This window comes from Vigna unguiculata, chromosome 2 (assembly GCF_037176805.1).
Source record: "Vigna unguiculata cultivar grain cowpea cultivar isolate G323 ecotype 2 chromosome 2, ASM3717680v1, whole genome shotgun sequence".
Classification (NCBI taxonomy): Eukaryota; Viridiplantae; Streptophyta; class Magnoliopsida; order Fabales; family Fabaceae; genus Vigna; species Vigna unguiculata.
Genome location: NC_140793.1, coordinates 10,463,381 through 10,481,216, shown reverse-complemented (window position 1 = coordinate 10,481,216; position 17,836 = coordinate 10,463,381). Strand labels below are relative to the sequence as shown.

Sequence of the window (17,836 nt, the reverse complement as noted above, 5' to 3'; positions counted from 1 at the left end):
ACTGTCGCAATATGATGGTGGAGGCAGGAGTTGGAATTCTTTTCGAGTCATGACTGGTGCGGATAAACCTAGGAAGAATCTAGATTTTTCATGCACCGCTTGGCTGCACTGAGTCTGCCGCCAGGCGACCCAACAGTATAGCAGAAGCTTGATGGGTTGGTGTACTTGTCATGGGGGCATTTATTTAAGTGGTCATTAATAGTGTTTCATTGTGGGATGGATTAGGATTTTAGGATCTATGTATTTTAAATAATACTTGTGAGATTAAATGTGTGGGATGAAAGAATTGGGTATTTCATACATTTGGTTTGTTATAGTGGCAGATTTATTATTCAGGTATACGTACAATGCTGTCCAAATTATGGCGGAATGAGTTATTTGAGTATTAGTCAGTAAGGGTATTGGATCAAGAGTATATTGAATGGCTTGGGTAGGTTTAGAGTAATAAGAGACAAAGAGGAGGTGTGCATGATAAATTGACTTAACCGATTCATTGTGGTTTGTTCCTTTAGAGAATCAAGTGAGACATGTTAAGGCATGATAATATTTAATTTGGGCATGAAGTAATTGTACTTGATGTGTTTTAGTTATGGTGATATGTTTTAAATACTATGATTGGTGTGTGAAAGATGCAATGCAAGTTTAGGGCCTCATAAGATCTGTGAAAAGTGAAAACCAGTAGCATTGCGCTACTGGTATGGCGCCTGGCAGCGCGGGTCGAGCCGTCAGGCGATAGGGTTCTAAACCAGTGGCAGTGGCCACTGTTTGCATGAGGCACCTTACGGCAGGGTTCGGTCCGCCAAGCGGTGACGGGTCTGTGTGACTTCTGTTTGGCGCTTGGCGGTGGGGGTTTGGCTGCCAGGCGGTTTGCTACCAGAGTCCGTGTAGCGGTTTCTAGGCGGCGCCAGGCTTTTTGGTTGCTGTGAAATCGGTTGTTGCTTTGATCAGTGGACTTAAAGGACTAAGTTCACTTACCTTTGTGTTTGGGCTTGATGGACTAAGTCCAATAGGGGTCTGGGATGTGCTTGGTGGTGGGACACATGATGGGCATGGAACTGGTTAGTTCTCGTCAGCTACTAAGAGGCGAGGAGTCCTAAGTATGGTAATTACATGCGTCGGACGCACGATAGGCAAGGAATAGTTTTGTTCCCGTTGGCTGCTATTGGGCTAGAAGTCCATAGTATGGTGAGCGAGGAAGGCTTGGATGTTTTACTATGGGCAAGGAGTTTGTAGGGCAGGACTACGAGCGGGATAGGCTCGTAGGATTGGACCACGAAAGGGTTAGTTTCGTGGAAGCACAGTGAAGTCCCAGAACCTATATTCATGCATATGACTCATGAAGGACTATGAGATCAGGGTTGGTTAATTTGAAAGAATAAAATGATTATGTACGATTTGTTATTCTTGGGATGGGTGTCATATTTATTTTTTATATATGTATACATGCATAGCTCACCCTATCTGTGTGTGTATGGCGATGATCGAATAACTTGTTATTCGGGAGCAAATGATTTGACAGGTGAGCCAGGAGATGCTTAAGTACAAAGAGTGTGACTATATAGGGATTTGATGATTTTTATTATTTGGATATTTTCTTGTTTTCAAACGGTTTATATTTACTCATTTTATGCATTGTAATAATCGTTATCTTTGAATTTCTGTAAAATATACTATTTTATGGTTTTAATTTTCCCGCGTTTTTGGGAAAGTGAGATTATAAATGAGGTTTGATTATTAATGTTGTATTTTTATTTTATTTTATTTATTCATTTATATTTATTTAAAAGTAATATTCCTTAAGGATGTTTCAGTTCGTATCAGAGCATAAGTTTTGAAAATGTTTTGAAAAATATTTTGGGACTTTTAGGGAGTGAGCTTGCTATGTTTGTGCATGTGGTTGTGTGTGTTTAACTTTATGGAGGTAGTGGTTTGTTAAACTGATGGAGTGATGTTTAACAGTTGAATATGTGGTGTATCCAAGCAATGACAGCTCACAGGAGGAGGAGAAATGCTAATGGTGCTGATGAGATTGTAGATGCAAAATCCTATTCCAGCACAGCCAAGAGCAACGATTGCACCAGTGAGGGTGGCAACGGTGGAGGATTTTCTATGACATAAGCCCGCATAATTCACAGGTAGGACCACTGCTGATGAGCTGATGCCTGGCTTCGCAAGTGCGAAAAGATTTTTTGAGTGATGAATTGTGCTGACGAGCAAAAGATGGCCTTTGTTGTGTACCTGCTGAATAATGATGTTGAATATTGGTGGGCAGGCATGCAACAACAGATGCAGACTAGGGATAAGCCAGTGAATTGGGCCAACTTCAGGACTCGTTTCCTAGAGAAATACTTCCCAGATACAACTAAGTAGGATAAAGAGGCTGAGTTCTTGGCCATGCAACAGGGAAATATGTTAGTGCAAGAATATGTTAACAAATTCGAGCATCTGGCAAGGTACTATTCTCAAGAAATCACTAAAGAGTGGAGGTGCCTTAAGTTTGAGCGAGGACTCAAGCATGAACTGAAGAAGGTTATCACACCCCTGAGAGAAAGAAGATTTCCAGTCTTGGTGGAACAAGCCAAGAGTGCAGAGTCTCTAAAAAGAGGACCAAATCATGTAAGTCGACATCAGAAGAAGTCGTAGAGGCTAGGCACATGAAGAAGCCTTACAGCCGACCACAGACATCTCAGGGTCCCACTTGCTACCAGTGTGGCGGACCCCATCTAAAGAGAAATTATCCTCAACTAACAGGTGGTGTAGGAGGGTCAGGTGAACGTCGCAAGTGTTTCATATGCGACAAAACGGGCCACTTCGCCAATAATTGTCCAAAAAAGAAGAGTCTAGGTTTGAAGAAACTAGCAGCATCACCAGCAGAAATAGCTAGAGCAATTGGTAGGGTCATTGCCATCACCTCCACAAAGGCTACTCAAGCAGGTAACCTTATTCTCGAGCCTTGTTTGTTGATTAGTCAATCAGTATTAGTGTTGTTCGACTCTGGAGCAACACATTGTTTCATTTCTAATGCATGCGTGGGGAGATTGAATATGGAGAAACGTGATTTGAGGTGTGAGTTACTTGTTTTGACTCCTTCCTCGTGTCAGGTAACTACCATTTTGGTCTACGTTGTGTGTTCAATGGAAGTGGCAGGTCGTAGATTCAAGGTGAACTTGGTGTGCTTGCCTTTGGAGGTATTGGATGTGATATTGGGAATGGACTGGTTGTCTAACAATCACATCATAATTGATTATGGTTGGCGTAGTTTGGTATTCCCCGAACATGAAGGGTTGGAGTTGATCTCAACTCAAGAGGCTATGAAAGCGCTACAAGAAGGGGCCACGTGTTTTATGGTGATGGCTAAACCAGAAAAGAAGGGTGCAACGAAGATGATTTAGAATATTCATGTTGTTAATGAGTACGCAGATGTGTTTCCGGACGAAGTACCAGGATTGCCACCGAGTTGGGATGTTGACTTCACCATTGACTTAATTCCTGGTGCGGGTCTAGTGTCCATGACTCCATACCGAATGGCAACTGTAGAATTGGCAGAACTCAAGAAGCAAAATTGAAGATCTGCTAGAGAAAAAGTTCATCCGGCCTAATGCGTCACCGTAGGGAGCTCTGGTGCTATTAGTTGAGAAGAAGGATGGAAGCTCAAGACTTTGCATTCATTACCGGCAGTTGAACAAATTAACCATTAAGAATAAGTACCCACTATCGAGGATTGACGATCTGCTCGATCAATTGAAGGGAGCAGGAGTATTCTCCAAAATTGACCTATGATCTGGATATCATTAAATCTTAGTCAAACTGGAAGATGTACAGAAGACGGCGTTCAAGTTGAGGTACGAGCATTACGAATACGTGGTGATGCCATTTGGAGTAACGAATGCACCAGCGATATTCATGGATTACATGAATAGAATCTTTCGGCCTTGGTTAGATAGGTTTGTTTTCATAGACGACATTCTTATTTATGTAAAGACGAGAGATGAGCATGTTGATCACCTGAGGGTTGTATTGAAGATACTTAGAGATCACCAGTTGTGTGGGAAGTTGTCCAAGTGTGAATTTTGGCTGGAAAAGGTACAATTTCTTGGATATGTCATCTCAGCCAAGGGTATTGCAATGGACCTGGCTAAGATTAAGACGGTGCTTAAGTGGGAAAGGCCTAAAACAGTGACAGAGGTGAGAAGTTTCTTGGGCCTAGCAGGTTATTACAGGATATTTGTGGAGGGGTTCTCAAAGAAGGTGAATCCTTTGACACAACTTACAAGAAAAGATCAGCCATTTTCTTGGACTAAAAAGTGTGAGGAGTGTTTTGAGGACACAAAGAGGTGTTTGACTACCTCCCTAGTGCTAGTAATTCCTGATACTGAGAAAATGTTTGAAGTGTACTGTGATGTTTCATATCAAGTGCTAGGGTGTGTATTGATGCAAGAAAGGAGGTCGGTAGCATATGGTTCTCGTTAACTAAAGGTGCACGAGAAAAATTACCCGACTCACGATTTGGAGCTAACAGCTATTGTGTTTGCTCTTAAGTGTTGGAGGCACTACCTGTACAAGTCTCAACGTTTTTAGTGATCATAAAAGCCTGAAATACTTGTTCGACCAGAAGGAGTTAAATATGAGACATCGCAGGTGGATGGAGTACTTGAAGGACTACGACTTTGAATTACTTTATCACCCAGGCAAGGCGAATGTCGTAGCCGATGCTTTAAGTCGTAAAAAGATGCATATGTCTTGCATGATGGTAAACGAGTTGGAGCTAATTGAGAAACTTCGAGATATGAATTTGGGAATGCAGTTTGGGCAAGGGTTCATACAATGCAGCTTGTTGAAAGTCACTAATGTTTGGTATGTCAAAAGGCCAAAATTGGACATCAAAGGTCGGGAGGTACACTACAACCATTGGAAGTACCTCAGTGGAAGTGGGACAATATCTCTATGGACTTTGTGACACACTTGCAGAAATCGACTAGAGGGCATGATTCAATCTGGGTAATAGTAAAAAAATTGACTAAGTGTGCGCACTTCCTACCTATAAATCAGAAATGGTCGATGGATAAGCTAGCAGAAACATATGTACGGGAGGTGGTAAGATCACACGTGGTGCCAGAAAGCATAGTGTCAGACCGGGATCTGAGATTCACTTCACGGTTTTAGAAATCTTTGCAAACAGCCTTAGGTACTCAATTGAGAATGAGTTCGGCTTATCATCCTCAGACGGACGGTCAATCAGAGCGGACTATCCAATCACTAGAAGATTTGTTGAGATCTTGTGTGCTGGACCATCTGGAATTATGTGTTACCCTTGGTAGCGTTCATATACAATAATAGCTATAATGCTAGTATTGGAATGGCACCGTATGAAGCACTATATGGAAGGAGGTGTAGAACTCCGCTGTGTTGGTATCAGGATGGTGAAGCTTTCGTGCTTGGCCCTGAGTTTCTGCAGCAAATGACTAGAAAAGTCAAATTAATCCAAGATCGAATGTGAGCCACACAGAGTCGACAAAAGTCTTATGCTGATAAGAGAAGGCAGCCCTTTGAGTTTGATGAAGGAGATCATGTGTTTCTCCGGGTTACCCCAACCACGGGAGTTGGAAGGGTTCTTAAGTCGAGGAAGTTGACCCCGAGGTTTATAGGACCCTATCAAATCACGCGGAGGATTGGGCAAGCGACATATGAAGTTGCTTTGCCACCTCATTTGGCAAACTTGCACAATGTATTTCATGTTTCCCAACTGAGAAAATACAAAGCAAGTCTAGACCACGTACTAGAGGTTGACGATGTGTAGGTGCGGGAAGACTTGATAATGCTAGTCGGACCGGTCGCATTCTTGACTCTCAGGTCAAACATCCGAGGGGTAAGGAGATAAAGACAGTAAAGGTGCTTTAGGACGAGGCAACTCAGGAGATAACCTAGGAGATGGAGGATCACATGAGGCTATCCTATCCACACTTGTTTCTTGGTAAGTCTTATTTTCGAGGTCAAAAACCCTTTAAGGTGGGGGGAATGTAAGACCCGAGAGATTTAAATAATTATTTAATAAATGCGGGTAGTAAAAGCCATTAAAGCATTAAATGCGGAATGTTGTGATGTGGAAAAGTACTAGCTCAAATGGTTGAGAGTACTTTATTGTGTGAAAGGACTTGGGTTCGAGTCCTATGTATGCCATTTGTGTGTTATTAAGTTTAGTATTATTTTTAATATATGTTAATCATGTTGCTAAATGTTATAATAATTGAAGCATATTAGTTAGCATGAAACATGAATTAGTTAGATGGTTGTGCATTGAATTGAACATTGGCATGGTAAGGGGTTCAAACCTTGGTGAACCCAAATTAAACTTTATTTTGCTATTTTTAGTTTTGGCTTGAAATTGAAGGGTTAGAGGAAACCCTAGCAGACCAAGCAGCCAAGGATGGTTGGAAAGCAATCTATTAAGTGTGCTTGAATGACAATTAAACACCATCAATGGGACATTTTCGTTTTAGGACCTTAAATAACCATTAAAACATCATTAAAAAGCTAATTGAGAGAGAGGAGAAAGGTTTCTGCAGTGGTCATTGTGGGATAGGCAGAGGAGTGCGAAATTCAGTGGGAAATTGAGAGTGTGAGTGGATCTTTGAGGCTGAATTAGGAGAAGCCAAGGAAGATTATTTTGGAAGCAAAGGAAAAAGCACAAAATCACTCAAGGGAAGCTTTAATCTAGGTTAAGGGAGCTCTTATTGGTGTTTTGATGATAATTGTATGCTTTCGCGCTATATTCAATGTGTGAGAATGCCAAATTGTTCAGTTCGGACCCATTAATGCAGGTTTTTGGAAATTTTCTAGAAAATGCGAGACGGCCACGCGCGACCCGCCAGGCAACATAAGCCAGATACTAGGATCTGGGTTTTCCTTTATGAACCGCCTGGTGGCAAATGATGAACAGCCTGGTGACGTAAATTGGAATGTCAATTTGGGTTGTTTTGGGAATTTTGTGACATTTGTGATGTTGTCGTGATGATTTTATATGCGTGACTATTAATTGTTATGGATGAATTTGGCTATGTTATTATTCATATGTTGAATGTCGGGGTATTGCATGAATTTGGGGAAATTAGGGTTCCTGTAGGAGTTGAGAATGAATAATCACATTCCAGAACTGTAATTGGCACACTATTTTAAGGGAAAGGATAAACTGAGTGAAGTATGAATTTTATGTGATGGGTGCATTGGTAACTGTCGCAAAATGATGGTGGAGGCAAGAGTTGGAATTCTTTTCGAGTCACAACTGGTGCGGATAAACCTAGGAAGAATCCAGATTTTTTAGCGCCACCAAGCGACCCAACAGTATAGCAGAAGCTTGATGGGTTGGTGATTTGACCCCACTAAGCCCAATTCCACCTTCAAGCCCAAGCCCAAGCCCATTAAAAGGCCGAATTACAAGATCAATGATGAAGAAGATTCAAAAGGGCCTCCCATTGGATGATCACAAATTCAATGGACTTCACAAATTATTCAAATTGGCCAAAGAGATCACAAAGACTTGAAGAAGTGCATGTAAATCTAGTAGTGTAGATTTAAATTGGGCCATTGTTTGGGCTTTGCTTTCCAATAATACATAAGACATGAAACGAACATAGGATGGGTTCAAATTGGGCTCGGCCCAATTCTCATCATACATGGTCGAGATTATCAAGACAAGGAGGCTCCTTTGCTTCATGGTTTGACTAAGGTTGGTCATCACATCTAAAGGCTAAGAATCCTTCTTGTTCTTCAAGCCAAGATCCAAGGGGCGTGATCTTGCCTCCTTCTCCAAGCTTGATCTAAGGGCCAAGATCAAGGCCCACTCCATTCAATGGCTCTCCTTTCTCATGTGTAAATGGCTTCATATAAAAGCTAAAATTTCACTCATTTGTAGAAACTCTTGAAATTTTAAGAAATAGATGCAACTTGAGTTGAGAGCACTCCTCCCTCTATTGCCTTTGAGAGTCACCCCTTTCTAGAGATTTCCTCCCTCTACCTCTAGCCACCTTCCTTAGGCTAGCATAGATTAGGAAATCCTCTCACCTCCTTCACTTTCCATAGCTTGCAAGTGCCTTCAAACTTGTCTCCATACCTTCATCCATTTTCGCTTCCCATGGAGTTCTTCACTCACCTTTGGAGCTCCACCATAATGGTATCAAGAGCCATCAAACCATGGTCTCTCACGGTTTGGTAAGGTTCTTTCCTAGTCTTGTGTTTCCTTCGTTTTTTCCGTCTTGTTCTCATCTTCTTCTCCTTCTATTTTGTTTTTCCCTTTCACATTTACCGTTCATTGTCTATTACTTTGTGTTTCTCCATTGATTGCATGCAACTATGACACTACAAGAGTGTTCTACACTCTATTTGTAAATTTCCTTGCTTGCTATGGTTCACATCATTTACTAGCTTCTTTTTACTTTTCAACACCATTTTATCGCTTCCATTGTGTTTCTTGTCATTTTTATTCGGTGATTCTTTTTTCTTTTCAATTTCCACCATTCAAGTTGTGTTCTATGTCTTGTTCATGCTTTCTTTTACATGTTTCTTCAATTTTCTACCGTTTACAATCATTTTCTGCACTTGCTTGAGTGAAATTGTGCCAAACTCCACTCCATAACGCAATGAAGCTTAATGCTATGCGTGTGGTTGTTTGAATCAGCTTTCCTCACTGTTTTAATGACATTTCACCGATTGGTTTGTGCCTTAGAGTGTCATAAGATATTCATCTTCATCTATGCTTGATTCTAGATCATAATCAAGCTCCAAATCGAATTGATTTGTCTATTGAACATCTTCCACTTTCACTGTGCTTTTGCTTCAGTTTTCAACCTTATTTTCCACTGCACACCTTCTGTTTGAGAAGTGTCACGAGTGACTCGGTGCACCAAAATTTAAGCTGATTGTTGCTTCAAAAAGCTAAGTCATAAACGAAAAGTCTCCAACAAGAATCATTCCATTATGTTGAGAATTGAATTCTATAGAAATTTTTGAAGTAGAAGCAAATTTCTGTGTTTTTCAGTGCCAATTTGCTGTTGTTTTCACTTGTGTCCTAACGCACACTTTTCTTGTGTGATTTAACTGGAACGATTCATAGCACCGAATCACCTTCTGAGTTTTGCCTAATTTTCTTAACATCGGGACGAAATATTAACAAAAAGAATTATTGAAATATGTCCAGTAAAAAAAATGATAAATCTTCAAAGTTAAGGCATTTGTCAACGTTTTTCTGGTGCTGTGTTTTCGGGAAAATCACTGTTTAGTGCGTTTTTTGTGTGTTTTGCTTCATAATTTCAATGCTCTTGCTCTATACATTTGCTTGTTTATGTGTGTATTCCATATTGCCATCAATTGCTTTCATTTGGAGTGGATTACTTCCCCCACATTGGCATACATACAATGAATACCATAAGCATTTTATGAGCACTGCAGTTTCTATTTTTGGTTTTAACTCCATTCTAGGATTCCTTTTGTTGTGCTTTCCTTTATTTCAAGCCTTAATATCTTGCTTGTCCTTGTTTTTGGCTATTCAATTCAGTCTTGTCAAATCATATTCAATGTGGTTTAGCTTTCTTAATTAGCTTTTCTTGTGTTATACATTTCAATTGGCAAGTAATGTTGGCTTCAATGCTCTTGATTGTGAATTAAGTGATTTTGTTTTCCAAATTTGTTGCTAGTCTAAGGTAGCATTTTAGGTGGTGGTTGAGAAGTAAAACTCTAGAGAGTGTGCTTGAATTCTTCCTCTCACCTTCACCATATTTTGGAAAGTTTTGAGCCATCAATTTCTTGCTTGAGTGAGAGCTAACCAATGTCTTTGGCATAGTTTCTTTGCTGTTTTTTTTTTCATTATTTTGGTCAGGTTTTGTTGCTGTTTGGTGTTGCATTTTGCATCCACAAGGGGTCCAAATATTCCTCCAATTGGTGTATACTTCAAAGCCATCAACTAAGGCTTCATTTGGCACCAAAGTGCTCTTGGGAGTGCATCACTTTGCTGTCCAAAATTGTGGTGTTCAAGTTGGCCTCGGGAGTAGCTTCCAACACCAATTTCAAGCATTTTTGTTGGCCATTGTGGCTTGTAATTGTTGCATCTTTTAGTTTACTAGTTTTTCTACAATTTGGTCACTTCTTTTGGTCAATTTGGAGCATCCTTTGTGCCTTATTTTCTACTCAAAGTTCTCTAAAAGTTTGGTGCTCTTGGGTTGCTCCTCTTTGCCTAAAATTTTGTGTACCAATTTTAACTCTCTTTGAACTTGTAATTTTGGCCTACTTAGGTGTCTTGGGGAACCACAAGGTGTTCAATCTTATCTCCTAAATAGAACCTTTCTCCTCCATTAGTAATTCGCTTTTAGTTGTAAGTGTGTTGAAAGTTCTAAGTGCTTTCTCACCTTACATTAGGCCGCATAACTTATATTCAAGTTTTCACGTTGTTTAGTGGCTTAAAAATTTTGAGACCAAAGTCTCTACATATTTTGGACAATTAGGGGTTCTTCTTTAGTGTTTTATAGATTTCTTTGTTCTGTGTTCTTTATTGACAACTAGTGTCTAGTGATTCTCATCATTTAGAACTTAGCCATTGTGTGAATTTCTTTCAAACTTGCCCAAGTGTGCCTTGGCTAGGATTGGCCTTGGTTATTAAGTGGTCTTTTTAGACTCACCTCGCCTACCTGGAGGTTCACTTGTGTTCTTCAAACTTAATTTCACACTTTGTCTACAGTTCTAGATTGTGTCAATCATGAGCACTAGAAGGGCTACACGTGTAAGGGTGCAAACCCAACAAAATTCACCATAACCCACACAACATAACACCAGGTGGGGATGATGAGGGTGATGTTTCCCCTCGTATGCTTCACAAACTCACCAAAGAGGTGAGTGACATCAAGGCTCAAATGGCTGCCATGCAAGCCAATTTACACTTCATATCTGAGCAATTAAGGAATCCTTCACACATTCATCGTGCTTCTCCTAGAGAGACGTGTCTCTCTTGCTATCCTCAGCTTCCAAGGTCATGCCTTAAATTGGTGGACAACCCTTGTCCACCAAAAGCGAAAAAAGGCCTTCCCAAGATTGAATATTGGTTTTATCTCAAATAGGCCCTCCATGCTCGCCATGTTCCTTCATACTACAAAAGAGAGCTTATGGATAAACTCCAAAGGCTCCAACAAAGAACCATGTCTTTGGAAGAATATAGGCAAAAGATGGAGGAGACCGCTCATAGACACCCAGCAAAAGGTCAAGATAAGGGTGAGACCTCCAAGCGAGGTAGTGAGATCAAGTATTTTAAGTGTTTAGGTAGAGGTCATGTGGCATCACAGTGTCCTACCAAGCGCACCATTGTGCTAAAGGGCCAAGACCTCTACAATAGTCAAGAAGAGTTTTCTAAGGAATCTTCCTCTTCTAGTGACTCCCATAGTGACAAGTCGTCCAAAGACAAACTTCATTCTTACCCTCAAGAAGGGTCCCTCTTAATGATTAGGAGGCTTCTCAATAACCAACCAACCCTTCCTCTCATTGATCAAAGAGAAAACATTTTTCACATTCGTTGTGACGTTTTGAATAATACTTGTTCTTTGATCATTGATAGTGCGTCTTGTTGCAACTGTTGTAGAACAAGAATGGTTGAGAAGTTGAACTTAACTTTGTTACCCCATCCCAAACCTGACAAACTTCATTGGCTTAATGAAGATGGGGATCTCAAAGTCAAGCATCAAGTGTTGGTTAAGTTCTCTACTGGAAAGTACAAAGACAAAGTTTTATGTGATGTAATTCCAATGGAAGCTTGCCATATTCTCTTAGGTAGGCCGTGGCAATTTGACCGCAAAACCACCCACCATGGCCATACCAATGAGATCACCCTCCAACATCATTCCAAAACTTTTGTGTTACATCCCCTCACTTCTACTTAAGTTGCTAGTGGCCAAGCTCAAATGAGAGCTAGGAGGGAGGAAGACAGTTCCACCAACTCTACTAAATTATCCAAGGCTTCTAAGACAAAGGTAGAGGAAGTCTCTCCTTCTAAGGATGTTTATCATGAAGTGCTTCTCACTCATAAAACTCTTTTACAAACTCTTCATGTTGAACACCCTTCCTACCTTTTGTTGTGTCATGTTGCCCTTACATGTCTCCAACATCCTTCACTTAAGGATCTACCTCCTTCTGTTCGTGCTCTTCTCCATGAATTTGCGGATCTTTTCCCTAAGGATGGCCCTCAAGGCCTCCCACCTTTTAGAGGAATCGAGCACCAAATTGATTTTATCCCAGGGGCCAGTCTACCTAATAGACCAGCCTATAGGACAAATCCAATTGAGACTAAAGAGATAGAGACTCAAGTGATCGAGTTGTTAGACAAAGGATGGGTCCAAAAGAGTCTTAGTCCTTGTGTTGTTCCCGTCTTGTTGGTGCTAAAAAAGGATGCCAAATGGCGCATGTGTTGTGATTGTAGGGCCATCAACAACATTACCATAAAGTATAGGCACCCCATCCCTAGACTAGATGATATGTTGGATGAATTGCATGGGGCCAAAATGTTTTCAAAAATAGACCTCAAAAGTGGTGATCACCAAATTCAAATTGCCAAAGGTGATTAGTGGAAAACCGCTTTCAAAACTAAATTTGGTCTATATGAATGGTTAGTCATGCCTTTTGGCCTAACCAATGCTCCTAGCACATTCATGCGACTAATGAATCATGTCCTACGGGATTGTTTGGGGATGTTTGTGGTTGTTTATTTTGATGACATTTTAATTTATAGTTATAGCTTCAAAGTTCATCTAGGACACCTTAGGGTAGTCTTGTCTCTCCTTCGAGACCATCAACTCTATGCAAACATAGATAAGTGCACTTTCTGTGTAGAGAGTGTCATCTTTCTTGGGTTTGTGGTCAATAAAAGTGGGGTACATGTTGACCTCGACAAAATCAAAGCCATCCAAGAATGGCCTGTGCCAAAGAATGTTAGGGACATCCGTAGCTTTCATGGGCTAGCTAGCTTCTATAGATGGTTTGTACCCCACTTCTCCACAATTGCCTCACCCCTCAATGAACTTGTCAAGAAATACACACCTTTTGTGTGGGGTGATAAGCAACAACAAGCCTTTGAGGAGATCAAGGCTAAACTCACCCAAGCACCCGTTCTAGCTCTTCCAAACTTTGAGAAAACTTTTGAGCTAGAATGTGATGCTTCTGGGGTTGGAGTGGGTGCGATTTTATTACAAGAAGGCCATCCAATTGCTTATTTAAGTGAAAAACTCAATGGCCCTTCTCGTAATTACCCCACCTATGACAAAGAGTTGTATGCTCTTGTGCGAGCTCTTCATACTTGGGAACACTATCTTGTGTCTAAAGAGTTTATAATTCACACTGATCATGAAACTCTCAAGTATTTGAAAAGCCAACACAAGCTCAACAAGAGGTATGCAAAGTGGGTTGAATTTCTAGAACAATTGCCTTATATCATCAAAAATACAAGAAAGGGAAATCCAATGTTGTGGCTAATGCACTTTCTAGAGGATATACTCTTTTAGCCAAACTTGGATCTCAAATTCTTGGGTTTGACAATATATGTGAATTGTATAGTCAAGATCCCTTCTTTGCCCTTATTTATTCTAATTGTTTAAATAAGTCCCTAGGCGGCTTTTATGTCTCAAATGGATATCTTTTCAAAGAAGCCCGCCTATGCATTCCATGTGGTTCTCATCGTAAACTTTTAATCATTGAGATGCATGAGGGGGGACTTATGGGACATTTTGGGGTCGCCAAAACGTTGGCCATGCTTAAAGAAAAATTCTTTTGGCCCCACATGAAACGTGATATTCAAAAACATTGCGCTAGTTGTTTGACTTGCTTGCATGCTAAGTCTAGCGCAATGCCTGCTGGGATGTATACTCCTTTGCCTGTGGCTTCCACCCCTTGGGAGGATATTAGAATGGACTTTGTCCTAGGGCTTCCAAGGGCTTCTAGGGGTGTTGATTCGATTCTTGTGGTTGTGGACCGTTTTTCAAAAATGGCACATTTTATTCCATGCCACAAAGTCGATGATTTAAGCCACATTGCAAAGTTGTTCTTTAGAGAAGTGGTTCGTCTTCATGGCTTACCCAAAACAATTGTGCCTGATAGGGATACTAAGTTCCTTAGCCACTTTTGGAGGACCTTGTGGTCTAGGCTTGGAATTAAACTTTCTTTTTCTACTTCCTGTCACCCTCAAACTGATGGGCAAACAGAGGTAGTCAATAGATCCCTCTCCACATTGCTTAGGGTTGTGCTTAAAGGGAACCATAAATCTTGGGATGAGTATCTTCCCCACATTGAGTTTGCCTACAATAGAGTGGTCCATAGTACCACTAAACTCTCACCTTTTGAGGTTGTCTATGGCTTTAACCCTCTCACTCCTCTAGACTTGCTACCTCTTCCATCTCCTTTTGACTTTGTTCATAAAGAAGGGATTTCTAAGTCTCAATTTATCAAAGATTTGCATGAGAAGGTTAAGAGTCAAATACAAGCTCAAATGGAAAAGATTGCCAACTCTAAAAAAAAGGGTAACAGAATTCGATCATTCAATGAGGGTGACTTAGTTTGGCTTCATCTAAGGAAGGAAAGATTTCCTCAATTACGAAAATCCAAGCTTAGTCTCCGTGGTGATGGTCCATTCCAAATCATAAAGAAGATCAACAATAATGCTTATCAATTAGATCTTTCAGTTGAATATGGTGTGCATCCTACTTTTAATACCACTAACTTAGTTCCTTTTACAGGTACTGTAGCTGATGAGGATGACAACCAAGATTTGATGGCAAATCCTCCTCAAGGGGGAGGGGATGATGTGACCCCACCAAGCCCAATTGTACCTTCAAGCCCAAGCCCAAGCCCAAGCCCATTAAAAAGCCGAATTACAATATCAATGATGAAGAAGATTTAAAAGGGCCACCCATTAGATGATCACAAATTCAATGGGCTTCACACATTACTCAAATGGGCCAAAGAGATCATAAAGACTTGAAGAAGTGCATGTAAATCTAGTAGTGTAGATTTAAATTGGGCCATTGTTTGGGCTTTGCTTTCCAATAATACATAAGACATGAAAGGAACATAGGATGGGGTTCAAATTGGGCTCTGCCCAATTCTCTTCATACATGGTCGAGATTATTAAGACAAGGAGGCTCATTTGCTTCATTGTTTGACTAAGGTTGGTCATCACATCTAAAGGCTAAGAACCCTTCTTGTTCTTCAAGCCAAGATCCAAGGGGCGTGATCTTGCCTCCTTCTCCAAGCTTGATCTAAGGGCCAAGATCAAGGCCCACTCTATCCAATGGCTCTCCTTTCTTATGTGTAAATGGCTTCATATAAAAGCCAAAATTTCACTCATTTGCAGACACTCTTGAAATTTTAAGTAATAGATGTAACTTGAGTTGAGAGCACTCCTTCTTCTATTGTCTTTGAGAGTCACCCCTTTCTAGAGATTTTCTCTCTCTACCTCTAGCCACCTTCCTTAGGCTAGCATAGATTAGGAAATCCTCTCACCTCCTTCACTTTCCATAGCTTGTAAGTGCCTTCAAACTTTCCTCCATACCTTCATCCATTTTCGCTGCCCATGGAGTTCTTCACTCACCTTTGGAGCTCCACCAGTTGGTGTACTTGTCATGGAGGCGTTTATATGGGTGATCATTAATAGTGTTTCGTTGTGGGATGGATTAGGATTTTAGGATCTTTGTGTTTTAAATAATAATTATGAGATTAAATGTGTGGGATGAAAGAATTGGGTATTTCATACATTTGGTTTGTTATAGTGGCAGATTTTTTATTCATTTATATGTACAATGTTGTCCAAATTGTGGCAGAATGAGTTATTTGAGTATTAGTTAGTAAAGGTATTGGATCAAGAGTATATTGAATGGCTTGGGTAGGTTTAAAGTAATAAGAGACAAAGAGGAGGTGTGCATGATAAAATTGACTTAGCACAAACTAGGTTTGGAGATGTAATTGGAGTATGGTTTGGTAAACTGTATACATTGTTTGGTGGTAAATGGTGAGTACAATACTGATTCATTGTGGTTTGTTCCTTTAGAGAATCAAGTGAGGCATGTTTTAGTTATGGAGATATGTTTTAAATACTATGATTGGTGTGTGAAAGATGCATTGCAAGTTTGGGGCTTCATAAGATCTGTGAAAAGTGCCAAAAACTGCTACTGGTATGGCGCCTGGCGGCGCGGATCGAGCCACCAGGCGATAGGGTTCTAAAACACTGGCAGTGGCCATTGTCTGCATGAGGCGCCTGGCGACAGGGTTCGGTCTGCCAGGCGGTGACGGGTTTGGGTGACTTTTGTTTGGCGCTTGGCAGTGGGGTTTGGCCACCGGGCGGTTTGCTACCAGAGTCTGCCTAGCGGTGTCTACGCGACGCCAAGCGTTTTGGTTGCTGTGAAATCGGTTGTTGCTTTGATCAGTGGACTTGAAAGACTAAGTTCACTTACCTTTGTGCTTCGGCTTGATGGACTAAGTCCAATAGGGGTCTGGGATGTGCTTGGTGGTGGGACTATGGGATTAGGGTTGGTTAATTTGAAAGAATAAAATGATTATGTACGATTTGTTATTCTTGTGATGGGTGTCATATTTATTTTAAATATATGTATACATGTATAGCTCACCCTATCTTTGTGTGTATGGCGATGATCGAATAACTTGTTATCCAGGAGCAGATGATTTAACAGGTGAGCCAGGAGATGCTTGAGTACAAATAGCAGAACTATATGGGGATTTGAATATTTTTATTATTTGGATTTTTTTTTCAAACGGTTTATATTTAGTCATTTTATGAGTTGTAATAATTGTTATCTTTGAATTTCTATAAAGTATACTATTTTATGGTTTTAATTTTCCCGCGTTTTTGGGAAAGTGAGATTATAAATGAGGTTGTAATAATCGTTATCATTTTATGTTGTATTTTTATTTTATTTTATTTATTCATTTATATTTATTTAAAAGTAATATTCCTTAGGGATATTTCAGGTAACCTTGGCAAGGTGTGGAAACCTTGACTTAGCATAGAAACAAGGTGTGGTAACCTTGGCAAGGTATGGAAACCTTGACTTGGCATAGAAATAAGGTGTGGTAAACTTGGCAAGGTTTGGAAACCTTGACTTATCATAGAAACAAGGTGTGGTAACTTTGGCAAGGTGTGAAAACCTTTACTTAGCATAGAAACAAGGTGTGATAACCTTGGCAAGGTGTGAAAACCTTGACTTAATATAGAAACAATGTGTGGTAACCTTAGCAAGGTGTGGAAACCTTGACTTAACATAGAAACAAGGTGCGGTAACCTTGGGAAGGTGTGGAAATCTTGACTTAACATAGAAACAAGGTGTCTAACCTTGGCAAGGTGTGGAAACCTGACTTAAAGCACGGAAACAAGGTGTAAAAGCCTTGGTGCAAGGATCAGGGTGTCAAAACCCCAATGTACAAGAGAAACAAGGTGTTGAAATCTTGATGTGCAAGAGAAAAACCTTATCACTTAAAATTTTTTAACTTGAAGAAGGATTTCTGGATGTATGTCAATCTATTTTGTATTTTTGAAAGAGAAAGATTTGATCAATCTTATGGAAGATTTTTCTTTTCGACAATATAATGGTAACACATGTTATGATTTTCTTTGTGCATGATGTATAATTATGCTAACACGCGAATCATGAATGCATGAAACATTTGTTTTTCTTTTTCTTTTGGATGCAATGCTACTGTCAAAACCTTTATGTTAGGATCAGTGTGTCAAAACCCTGATATGCACATATGAATGCATGATGATAAATTTATATTTTTTTTAGTTATTTGAAAACCTTATGAGTGA

At 40.2% G+C, this 17,836-nt stretch overlaps 2 protein-coding genes across 2 annotated transcripts; both read left to right on the top strand.

Annotated features, from left to right (window-relative positions):
- The first annotated feature begins 2,654 nt into the window (after positions 1-2,654).
- LOC146888322 (uncharacterized) lies at positions 2,655-4,957 on the top strand. Its single transcript, XM_085670050.1, has 4 exons — positions 2,655-3,372; positions 3,421-3,498; positions 3,803-4,421; positions 4,540-4,957. The coding sequence occupies exons 1-4, from the start codon at positions 2,655-2,657 to the stop codon at positions 4,955-4,957; spliced, it is 1,833 nt and encodes a 610-aa protein (XP_085526176.1).
- Positions 4,958-11,177: 6,220 nt separating this feature from the next.
- LOC146888321 (uncharacterized) lies at positions 11,178-15,279 on the top strand. Its single transcript, XM_085670049.1, has 7 exons — positions 11,178-11,589; positions 11,692-11,802; positions 11,914-12,472; positions 12,758-13,294; positions 13,834-14,077; positions 14,483-14,821; positions 15,205-15,279. The coding sequence occupies exons 1-7, from the start codon at positions 11,178-11,180 to the stop codon at positions 15,277-15,279; spliced, it is 2,277 nt and encodes a 758-aa protein (XP_085526175.1).
- The last annotated feature ends 2,557 nt before the right edge of the window (positions 15,280-17,836 follow it).